Below are 12,579 nucleotides of genomic sequence, written 5' to 3'. Positions count from 1 at the left end.
CAAAGTCTATTTGTTTAACCTTGCTTTTAACTAACATCTTTTTCCCATCTATTTTCATGTTTGCACTTTATTCCATTGTAATGCAATTTGAACTACATTGTCTGTTTGAGAAGTACTCTACAAATAAATTATTATTATTACTTTCAAATATCCCTTTGGGTTTGGAGGTAATTTATTGAGCTCAACATGAAATTGGCTGAGCATAAGACAGGGCAAGGATGAGCAGGTGCTCAGATCTGCACGCCATGACTGGTGGGCCCATGACATGGATTGAGGCAACAACTCATTATATTAAGTGACTGACACAGAAAGCAACATTTCCAAGTTAATACCACAAATAAACTGTAAACACTGCAGATGAAAATAATTAAATTACAAAAAATATTAATACATTGCGACAGAACTTTGGCATCAGGTTTCAACACGGAAAACGTAAATACTTTTCTGGTGATAAACCAATGCAGGTCCAACAACCATACAGAGATTATCTAGATCTCACAAACAGAAAAATACAAATGAAAGACTGGCCTTTATATAAGCTATGAAGACACAGAAGTTATGCTGTAGCTATGGAAAGCCCCGATTGAACCTCACCCCAAATATTCAGATCGATTCTGGGCACTTCAACCTTTAAGGAGCTCAGCAATATAGATACTGAGGTAATATTCCTCCTGACTGGAATTATTCATAGTCATACTTTATTGATCCCAGGGGGGAATTGGTTTCTGTTACAGTTGCACCATAAATAATAAATAGCAATAGAACCATAAATAGTTAAATAATAATATGTAAATTATGCCAGTAAATTAAGAAATACGTCCAGGACCAGCCTATCGGCACAGGGTGTCTGACCCTCCAAGGGAGGAGTTGTAAAGTTTGATGGCCACAGGCAGGAATGACTTCTTATGATGCTCTGTGCTGCACCTTGGAGGAATGAGTCTGTGGCTGAATGTACTCCTGTGCCACCCAGTACATTATGTAGTGGATGGGAGACATTGACCAAGATGGCATGCAACTTAGACAGCATCCTCTTTCAACGGTCACTTTCAAAAAAGAAACATGTTGGGCATGTGGCCAAGTGGTTAAGATGTTCTAGTGATCTGAGGTTCGCCAGTTCCAGCCTCAGCTGTGGCAGTGTGTTTGTGTCCTTGAGCAAGGCACTTAACCACACATTGCTCTATCGTCTGTGCGAGAAGTGGTGCCCCACACAGACTTCCAATCTGCACCTTGTAAGGCATGAAAATGCCCGACGCAGGCCTCTCATGGTCTGAGTCGACGTTCCCCTTCAAAAAAAAACAGGGCCAACTATTCCGGGGAGTGATGAGAATAAATTCCTTTATTCAGAGGTTGGTGAATCTTTGGATTTTCCAACCCTAGAGGGCTGAGAGGCTCTGTCACTGAGTATATTCATGGCAGAATCAATAGATTTTTAGGTGTTAAGGGAATTAAAGGAGATGCACAGTGCAAAAAGTGGTTAAAAAACACAAAAGGTAGAATGATTTTTATTTCTTGGACTCAAATCTTAGAAAGGAAACATTGTCTGAGGAGGAAGCTCAACATGAAGTTATTAGAACGAAATTAAGATTCGGAGGGTTAAATTACAAGGAGAAAATACAGAAACTAAGGTTGTGTTTTCTGGAATTTAAAGATTTAATTGGCAAGTTGATTGAAGTTATCAGAAGGCACTGAAGACGTAGTGCCTATCAAAGTCCAACCCTACGTCGCCTGTTGTGAGAGGTAGAAACTAGTAACGCCAGCCAACAGGGCTCTGGTGAAACCGTATAGGCCACTCCCCTATACAATGTACACAATGGATTACAGAAACATTGATGAAATCCAACCATACTATCCACTTTGATCTCCTCCCGTCTGTCTATCACCCAATGGCCTATGCTCCACTGGGAGCTAAGTGCCCAAGAAGACTGAAGAGGTAGTAGGAAGCCTTTCCTCCAGTTTGTGGTGGGGGGGGAGGGGGGAGGAGAGCATGATGGTTGACTTGGGTGGACAGTGTAAGAACAGATTCAGACCTAACATTAATGAAGTTAGAAAACAGCTACAAATTGAAGGTTGATAGATATTTGGAGATCTTTTCAGCAAACAGCAACTGATGTTATGTCAACTGTGACAATGCAACGCCTGCATACAGAGACAGAACAGAGATATACTATGATGATTAACACTGGATTTCACACCTACGCCTATAAATATGTTTGCACATACACTAGAAATTAAACACCATTTCAAATATTGGTATTCACTGAAATGAAGTGCGGCTATGCATCCTGCTTCCAACCTATTGCCACAGCTAAGGAAAATTATCATTGGATTTTTGACTCCTATTGAGTTAAAGGAACCCTTACCAAATAGATTTTGATATGACATCGCAGTGATAGTACTGATGTCACATTTAATTTTCCTTTAATAAAGACTTCTTTCCACTGAAAAATAGAATGAGTATTTATACAATGCTTTCTAGTCATGCAAACCCGTGCCTGAAATATCATACATGTGTACAGTTGTACAAAGCATACTTTTCATCATCTTTCTCCCATCACACCTGATGTAAGTGGTATGACTGGCTTGACTGGCACAAAAAAAATCCTTATAAACTGCAATTAAAGGCTACTGCTGAAAAGCCAGACTGAAAGATCAATATTTATACACTACTACTACGGTTCATTTCAAATTTCCAAATCCACTGACTTTCATTACCAGTACTTCAATATGCATTTTCTGATCTGTATTTCCCTCCTCTTATAGGGCATTTCAAGGTCTCATAACCAAATAACTTAAATTCATCAAAAAAGCATCAGCTTTGTTACTCTCCCCTCACTGTGGTAAAGGGAATGGATACTACAGTGAAGGGAGGCTAACAAAAGTAGTAAAAGCACTTACAGCCAAGCTGCTGAATAGGGAACATATTTCACCTGTTTTGGAGTTGTACAAATGTAGAAGTATTTTTTTAAGCATCTCTAATAGAGTATCAGTAAATGTTTGTTTTCAAAGATCAGCACAGGTTTTAGAACATTAAACCTAATGCATTTTAAGGTGGCACTAAGTAGCTTCAAAGATCAAAATTAATTTATTTTCAAAGTACATATTGTCACCATATACAATCCTGAGATTCATTTTCTTGTGGGCATTCACAGTAAATACAAGAAAGAAAATAGAATCAATGAAATCCATCCCCCGCAGGACAGACAATCCATGTGCAAAAGACAACATACTAATCAAAAGCAAAAATAAACAAACAAGCAAATAAGTAAATAGATAGAGAACATGAGATAAAGAGTCCTTGAAAGTGAGTCCATAGGTTGTGGGAACAGTTCAGCGACAGGGCAAGTGAAGTTATCTCCTCTGGTTCAACAGCCTGACAATTCAGGGGTAATAACTGTTCTTGAACCTGGTGGTGTGGGTCTGAAGCTCCTATATATTCTTCCTGAAGGCAGCAATGAGAAGGAAGCGTGGGCTGGATGGTGGGCATCCTTGATGACGGATGTTGCTTTCCTGAGACAGCACTCTGTGTAGATGTGCTCAAAAGTGGGTAGGGCTTTACTCATGATAGACTGGGGCGTGTCCACTACTTTTAGTAGGCTTGCCCATACAAGGACAATGGTGTTTCCATACCAGGCTATGATGTAACCAACCAATATACTCTCCACCACTTTGTCCAAGTTTTAGATAATAGTTGTAGAAATGGCACTTACTTGCTGGACTCAGGTCAGATCCTCTGAAATGATAACACCGAGGAATTTAAAGTTGCTGACCCTCTCCACCCCGATCCCCTGATGAGGACTGGCTCATGGACCTCTGGTTTCCTCCTCCTGAAGTCAATAGTAGTACTTCTAGTCAGCACGGGACAATTAAGGTTAAGAATAAATGAAGGAAAATGGTGAGCTGAGTGGATGCAGACTTCTCTGCCCAAAAATGAAACTACACAATTAAGCAGTCATTCTGTAAGAGTATCTGGTGCTTGGATACTTGTTTTGTATTAATTGGTCATGCCACACGTTTATGAACATGCACTTGCTCTAACCCTAACCCAACTAATACAATTTGCAATTCCATCAATTGAGCTTGGTGTAAAGCTGCAGCATGGGATATACTTTGAACAAGTGTGACCTTTATTGTTAGCTGGGCTCAATGATGCCTTCAGGTGGTAATCTTAGATTACAATGATCAGTGAAACACATTCCAAACAATTTTTTTTTAATGGTATTCACTAAATGCATATGTGATCCATCCTGTTACTGCAGTTAATGGAATGCAGCTTGGTTTTCTGCAGCAACAGGTTTTTGTCTTTGCATCACTCTAACACCGAGTAAGGGAAAGCAATCCAACATGTATGGGTCTCAGTTTGCATGCTTGCAGCCACTTAATTACCACATAGAAATGAGTGAATCAAACAAACAGGCCAAAATTCTACCACATTTCATCAAGCACTGACCTTGTAAAAATCCACAAAAAGAACCCGCTTTTAAATCATTGCAAACCAAAGGGTAAAACAAAAGAATTACACACAAAAAGTAGAAGTGTGAAATACTCAGCAACAGCTAAGAGAGAGAGCATTTGATGTAAAATCGAACTGGATACACAGTATATGATAACTTTATAGAACTATAGACAACATAAAAGCAGGCCATATGCTCCAACCAGTACACACTTGGATTTAAAATCCATACTAGTTTTCTCATCAACCCCCACCTAAACTTTCACTCTCAATCTCATCTCAAACTTTCAGTAATACTGACTGGTTTATTTTCAATCATTTAGTTTTCCTTTACAAGCACCTACATTTTTGCCTCAAACAATTTACAATAGCAAATTCCACTTTCTGAACAAAACTCAAAAATCTCATTACTTCCGTCAGGCCTATTGGTAAATGCAATGGTCTGCACTGGCTGATTATATGAGCCATTCTGCAGAACAAGATCGATCACAGTGATATTTAGTGCAGACCATTATACTGTACGATATAAATAAATTGAATGTTTTTCACTCATCATTGTAACCTGAAGTTTCAAATTCATAGAATTCTATAGCAGAGAAATGGGCTCTTTTGACCCACCTCCTCTATGCCGCCCATAATGCCTATTTATGCCTGCAATAAGCCCATCTTCTTCTATGCCTTTCACATTCAAGTACCTGACCAAATGTACTTTTACAATGTAATTGTGTCTGCCTTTACCACTTCCTCATTCCTAATAAGTACCAGCTTGTGTGAAAAAGTCACCCCTCATATCTCCTTTAAATTTCACCCCCTCTCACCTGAAACCCTGCCTCATATTCTGGCGAAAAAGGTTCAGTCTATCCCACATATATTTTTATAAACCTCTGTAAAGTCACCCCTCAGCCTCCTACATTCCAATGAGAATAAACACCAGCTCTCCAATGTCTCTTTGTAACTACAATCCACCATTCCAGGCACCATCCTTTTGAGTCTCTTCTGCACTCTATCGCTATCATAGCCTTACAACTGTGTAGCAACTAGAACTGTGCACAATACTCAAGATAGAGCCTGACTCACATTTTGTACAGCTGCAACATAACACCCCAACTCAAGTAATCAATGACCTGAGAAATTCTGCAGCTGCTGGAAATCCAAAGTAACACACACAATATGCTGGAGGAACTCAGCAGGTCAGGCAGCATCTATGGAAATTAATAGTCAGTCAACGTTTCCGGTCAAGACCCTTCTTCAGGACTGAAGTATGAAGGGGAAAGGGGGAAGCTGCCAGAATAAAAAGATGGTGGGGGGGGGGGAAGAAGAGGAAGCTAGCTAGAAGCTGATAGGTGAAGCCAGGTCGGTGGGAAAGGTCAAGGGCTGGAGTAGAATCAATGCTCTGGCCTACATAGGCAAATATGCCAAATGTCTTCTTCGCTACCATAACTACCTGTGTTTCCACTTACACTGAGCTATGGATTTGCACCCTAGGTCTCTCTGTACATTAACAATAAGGTCTCTGCCATTTACTGTACATGTTCAAACAAAATCAAAACAGAATTTGATTTCTTGTCTGGAGCAAACAAGCAATGAACAGTCAGTTTTTGATTCCTCCGTAATTATAAATGCTTTTCTTTCAATCTGAAACCTATCATTTGTATCTATTAACTGCTTTCTACTGTTAGCTAATATGCTGTGAATGCTCTTGGTCTTTTAAACCTCATTTTGGTCACAATTCACCACACTATAGGGATAGGTTTAGCATTTCTTCCTCAACAGCTGGCAAAAGTGTAATAATAATCTTCAAAGTTTGTTACACTTCCACCTGCTCCTTATAATGCCAACTCCTCCAAACGTTGGTATTTCAAATATAAGGAAACTTAAAATGCACATATACGCAGATCTACACCACGGTGCCAATATCACTGCAAAGGAAGAAAATCCTCAAGTACCCAAAGCAGTAACAAGGATGTAAAAGCTTTGCAAAGCTGGTTTTCAATATGACTGGAGTCAGTTTGAAAAATTTGAAAAATCCAAAAAATCCAGGTCAAAGTTTTTTGTTTAAAAAATGTTGAAATTATAATATGTGAATGATAAAGAAAATATCTTTCATGTAAACATTTGAGATCATTATTCATTCCATTTAGAACTGTCTGCTTTAATCAACATTCTAAAAGTGTTCACAACCAGGTTATTATCTATATACCAGTGGTTTCAACTCAATAATCTAGAATTTTGAAGAACTTCATTACTAATGATAACCGCAAAATTGCTGAATGTCCTTCAACAAAGTGTAGCCTAAATATGACACCACACCCATCATATGGTTCATTCTTAAATGCCCCTAAATAGCATATCACACCACTCAACTTCGGAACAGTGAAGAATAGGCCATAAATGCGGGTTTTGCAATGTGTGTCCAAGATCTTGGAATGTGAAATGAAAAAATTCTGATCACTGCAAAGATCTAGAAATAAAGTGCATTGCTCGTCATTGGTCAAACAAAGTCATGAGTGTGAGGTTGGAATCACAAACAATGACTAGACTTAAATAAGTATTAATGGCCAATGTTGCATGTGGAACTTGGGTAAAGATCAGTTTTAGTGTACGTTTGTACATCCAGTCTGAAGGAGTAGGGAAAGGGTAAGAGACAATCCAGCTCCACCTCTGGTCCAGAAGAATTCCCTAATCTCAATGAACAAAATTGCACTGGATGACAATCTAAAACCTTTTTTAAAAAATCAGTCATCCATTTTAATTTATGGTGTCAATTAAAATATGGATGACTTCAGAAGTCAGTATTGTTTTTGATTGCTTCTTCAGGCTTATGGCTCGTGTTGTAATATCCTGAATTAAATCAGTGAATATTTACATATTTGAAGCCACACAAGCTCACAACATTTCTTCTGCTGAGTTCATCCATTTTCTTCATCGACTTTAAAAGCATTGGAATGTTCTTAAAGGATGTTAAAGGTGTAATTGAAATGCAAGACATTTTCAGCAAAAACAAAGTAACCTTGGGACTGAAAATCAATAAATTCTACAAACGTTTGGAAAGATTATACACTGATTGATATTAACACAAGTGCAAATCAATTGACAGTTTAAACTCACTCCAGGTGTAAACCCTAATTCAACAAAATGTGACCTCCAGGAGTAAGCACTTGTAAAGCACATGGGAGATGATTGTAAATTTACCATATTACTGGAAAACATTTCAGAAATGTCAAATCCTTGAATCATTAATATCATTCACAGGACATTGTTTGAAATTCAGGTACAATGTCAATATTAGGAGTCACTGCAATAAAAAAAACTCTGAAAAATCAAAGCTGATCAAGCTTCCAACAGTAGTATAGAGGAAAATAAGGTTAGGACCATCTAAAATTCACGGTCTCTATTTATAATAAAATGTGCACAATTATTTAATGCAAATGTGAATCAGTGCTAAAGAGTCATCATGATGGATTTAGCATTTAAAAAATGGTACCTCTAGGAACTTGGTTTGGCAGGTAAGGATATATGTATGCACGTATTTCAAGCCTAGACCCCAGCTTTGAAATCTCCACAAATATAGGGTGGTTGTGCTTCTGGATTGTAAAATATCACCAATTTAATTTCAAGTGTATATTTATTTTCAAGAATCTAGATCGCAGTAAAGGTATGAAGCTGAACGGCGGATTACCGGAATAGCATTGTGCAGGCTACTGACTGGGAGAGATGTGAACAGCTGTATATATGAATTAATGCACAAATCATGAGGCAAATTATAAGTTATAAATTATTATACTTCTCACAACATTCTTGGATGAACTTAGGACATGTCCTAACCATAAAAGACCTAAGGAAATCAATATGAAGCAGGAATTTATCTGTTAAAAGGTGATAGCAGCAACCAGCATCAGACGAAAAGTAATAGCTTTCGAAAAAGTTAAACAGTTGGTCAAGTGCCCTTCATCTTCTGCAGAATAAGTTCAGGATAGAGTTAAGGAAACCATAATCAAGCAAATTAGACAGACTGTTCTTAATAGCTCATTATGGGATTTAAAAAGCAGCACATTGGATTATCCTTGAGAAGCTAGATGTTTCCCTGAGAACATCATGAAATATACTCTGAGAGAAAATTTTCATTCTTATTTTTTTAAGGTTACAGTAATATTCTACACAGCAGTGTGGAAATCACCTGTGTATGAACTGTTTATAAAAGATAGCTCACAACACATTCAGTGAACTACACTCAAAGTGTTGGAGGATGTCAGTGCTCTTAAGTGGCAGTCGTCTGCTCACCAAAGCCCAGCTTGAGTTTCACCAGGACCACTCCTCACCAGACCTCTTCAAAGCTTTGGTCCAAACACAGACCTAAGAGCTGAATTCCAAAAGAGATGAGTGTGACTGCCCTTGACTTTGAAGCAGCATTTGATTGCAACATCAAAGAACTCAGCTAACATGGAAGACAACGGGTATCACGGAGAAAACACTTCAACGTTTTGAATCATATTTTACACAAAGATGTTTTTGGCTGCCAAATGTCAGTTATCAGCCAAGGTCATCAAAGCAGGGTTATTCATGGCAGTATCCTGCACCCTGCCATTTACAGTTGTTTCATTACTGTCTTTCCTCCTATTGTAAAATCAAAGAGGAAACATTCAATTCCCAACTCCTCAGCAAATGAAGCAGTCCATTCTTCTGCTTCTATAGATGCTACCTGTTTCTATAAGCAGTTTTCTTTTATACAAGTCCATTCCAGCAGGTAGCAAGACCTTATAGATTCCAGACAAGGGATGAAAAATGCCCAAACATTTATGCAACAGAAAGGGCAAAGAACAGTCATCTCTAACAAGAGGTTGTTTAACCATCTTCCATTGATATTACCAACAGCCCTACAATCAACCACTAGATCACCACTAGAAACTCAAATGGACCAGCCACAAAAATGAAAGCAGGTCAGGCATGATCATATTGGGTAACTGAACAGATTTGAGTTGCCTACTCCTAATTCACACCTTCAGAGGCTAACTATCCTGTCAGCCTCTGAGGTTATGGATGATTTACTACCTCAAATTCTAAATCCTTTCTACCTACAACACACAAGTCAAGAGTGTGTCAAGCTTGACACAATCCAAGTGAAAACATTCAGTTCTTAATCAACAATCCTAAATATTCATTCCCTTTACAACATGGTAACTGCAGCGAACATCAATCACAAAATTCACTGCTGTAACTCACGAAGGCAATACTCAAACCCTCTACAGCCAAATAGAACAAGGGTAGCAAGTGCATGGGAACACTGCTATTCACAAGTGCTGATTTGGAATTTATTTCTGGCCCCTCAATGTTGCCAGATTTGGAACTCCCTGTCGATCAGCACCATTGGTTGGGGATACACTCACCAGAAGAACCGCAGTCATTCAAAACAGTAACACACCACTGCCATCTTAAGGCCATTTGGGATAGACAATAAATGCTGGCTTTAGAACACTCAAGATTCCAAAAAAAAATTTAAAAAATTAAGGTAAAATATTTCCATCCACAAGAGATACATATATTAACATTCAATTTCAACATAAAATGCTGTAAAGTAACCTCAGATATCGGTAATTTGCAGAGGCCTTCTTATATTGGAAGAGCAAGTTGACTGATCAAAACTTTTAAAAATCTGGACTAACTCTACATATCAGTTTTGGTCTGTTCTGATATCCCTAACTAGCCAAATTGCCCGTGAAAAAGGCACTCACATTGGTGGGAGTCACATATAGGCCAGATCTAACAAAGATGGTAGAATTCCATTACTGGACTAGATGGATTTTAAAACAATCATGGTTGCCATAACTGATACTGTCCTTTTATTCAATTTTTTATTTGTTGTTTAGACTCTCCTGCTGCCGTGATAGAATTTGAACTTGTCTGAATCAATGGAACTGGCATCTGGATACCAATCCAGCAATTTAATATACAACAGCATTTTGTGAGCGTTCCTTGGATTTCTAGCATCTGCAGATTTTCTCTTATTTGTAATTTAATATACAATATTGCTGTACTAAAAACTTCAGTCAGGACTGAACTGAAACTTCAGAGATTAAACTCACCATCACAATATCTCCCTAAAGTTATAAAAACTTAAGATTTATGAAAATATTTTTACTCTGCAAAAACATTTGAAAATTTTCAGAAATATATCAAATTTAACATCTCTGAACAGCACGTTCTGAACCCAGCTTTAGAAAACAGACACAGCATGGTGAGATAGAAGGAAGGCCCCATATTCAAACTCTGATTTATGCAATGGAGTGGCAATGAGCACATCTGATACAACTGCTGTTAATTTCCTAATCTGTGATTCAGATGGCTCTGTAAACATTAGTTCACTTGGGCATCTCTCCCCTTTTGATCAGAGATGCACTGTCCTATCACTTCCCCCATCCCCTCTGCAGATTCATGATAACTTGCTTTCCTACTTTCCCATTTCTGTTGTTTTCAAACTGAAGAACAATTACTTTTTCTGCAAGTGCTGCCTAACCTGCGTATTTGCAGAATTCTCTCTTTCATTTCAGACTTTGAGTACCTGAAGTATTGATTTTTGACTTCACATCACTTTTGCTTACTTCATATTTTTGCTCATGGGTCAGAGGGGTGAGGATTTGGAATGATAACAAAGAATACTGCATTATTGGAGATGCTGCCCTTCAACTAACACACATTAAAGGCTATATTAACACAATTTTCAATTCGGTCATGCTGCATTTCACTTCACCCTCCAGTAACACTATAATTACCATTCATCCCCACTGCACCCTCATAGGCAATTACAGACGCTGGAAGAGGCCCAGTTCTGTGATGCAGATTTATCCATGGACTACAATGAAGCAAATATCACTAGAAAAGCACCTATTCTATGATCAAAATCTGTATGACCAACCAAAGGATGTCAGTTGACAACAGATAACAAATTAGTGTTAGAACAGGCTGTCTTACCATAGTGAATTTGAATGCATTTTTTTGCATTGTACAATTAACTTTGACACTGAAAATCTAAAAGCTCTTATTAGACTTGCTGGCATACAAGTAGAATAGAAAGACAATTAATATTAAATGCGGGTTAGTTCTGTGTGTACCCAGCCTTCACAAATCCTCATTTATCACTCTAAGCTCGATTTGGACATGAACAGTAGCTGTCATTTTTGCTCTGTGTTCTCTCACCGAAGCCAGATTATTGGTTTGAGCCCCAATTGCAGATGAACAACTTTAGGCAAGACTATGGGTCAGAGAATGGTGCAAGATATTATCTTTCAAATGAAATGTTAAGCCTTAGTCTTGTCAACTATCTCAGGTAGGTGGAAATGATACAGCACAATCTTGATGCAGTATTTTACTGAACTTGGCTCACTCCTTATCCATTCAGAAGAAAAACACCAGCTCTTGTTACAACCATATGATAACCCTATGCATTCAGTCAATGAAATAGCCTAACTGCTTAAACAAAGGAAAATCAGCAAAGGCAAGTGTAATCTAAAAAGAAAGCTCTTAATAAATGGTAATAACTTGTTTAAAATGCTACTGAATGAGAAATAAACACTGGCTTTGTCAACAGGAATGATTTTCTTGTATATAACAATCAAGGGCATTTTCTGCTTACTCAAGAGAGCAGTTAAGACCCTTAGCTATTTATTTCATCTGGAAGATGTACTAAGACAGTGACTTCCTCAATGCTGCACTGAATTGCCAACCTAGATTATTGTGCTCTTGAATTTGTTCTCTTTGAACCTGAAACTAGCTCACTGAGCAGTGAGAATACTGCTGGCTGAGCAGAAACATTTCAAAATGTGTTTGTTTGCACAGTTGGTAAAGCAGTGCTGAAAAGCACATATTTTATTCAAGCCCATATACCATCAAATTCCATTTGGCAATAAACTATAGTATTGTAGTAACAAATCAAGATCAGAGTGTTCAAACTGAGATGCTTAAATTGCAGAATAGATCTTATGTATAATTTATTATCAACTGCCCATAATAGCTGATGATTGATAGTGGAGAGCAAGTGTCTTAGATTCTGTGTATTATTCTTTGCTGAAAGTCCTGGGACAATAACCACGTGCATTTTTCAACTGTGAAATATTGACCCCCAAGGTTGCAAAACC

At 38.0% G+C, this 12,579-nt stretch overlaps 1 protein-coding gene across 3 annotated transcripts in view; it reads right to left on the bottom strand.

Moving 5' to 3' along the window:
* wdr33 (WD repeat domain 33) overlaps positions 1-12,579 on the bottom strand; it is a 154,174-nt gene that overhangs the window by 89,404 nt on the left and 52,191 nt on the right. The window contains exon 8 of one of the 3 annotated variants that reach the window (XM_072255760.1): positions 3,739-3,845. The exons of the other annotated variants lie outside the window; for them this stretch is intronic. Coding sequence (XP_072111861.1) covers positions 3,754-3,845 — 92 coding nt within the window. The 3' untranslated portion in view covers positions 3,739-3,753. Of the gene's footprint in view, positions 1-3,738; positions 3,846-12,579 lie in introns of those variants that run through there. 3 annotated transcript variants of the gene reach the window in all.

This window comes from Mobula birostris, chromosome 4 (assembly GCF_030028105.1).
Source record: "Mobula birostris isolate sMobBir1 chromosome 4, sMobBir1.hap1, whole genome shotgun sequence".
Lineage (NCBI taxonomy): Eukaryota > Metazoa > Chordata > Chondrichthyes > Myliobatiformes > Myliobatidae > Mobula > Mobula birostris.
This window is presented reverse-complemented; position numbering and strand designations above follow the sequence as displayed.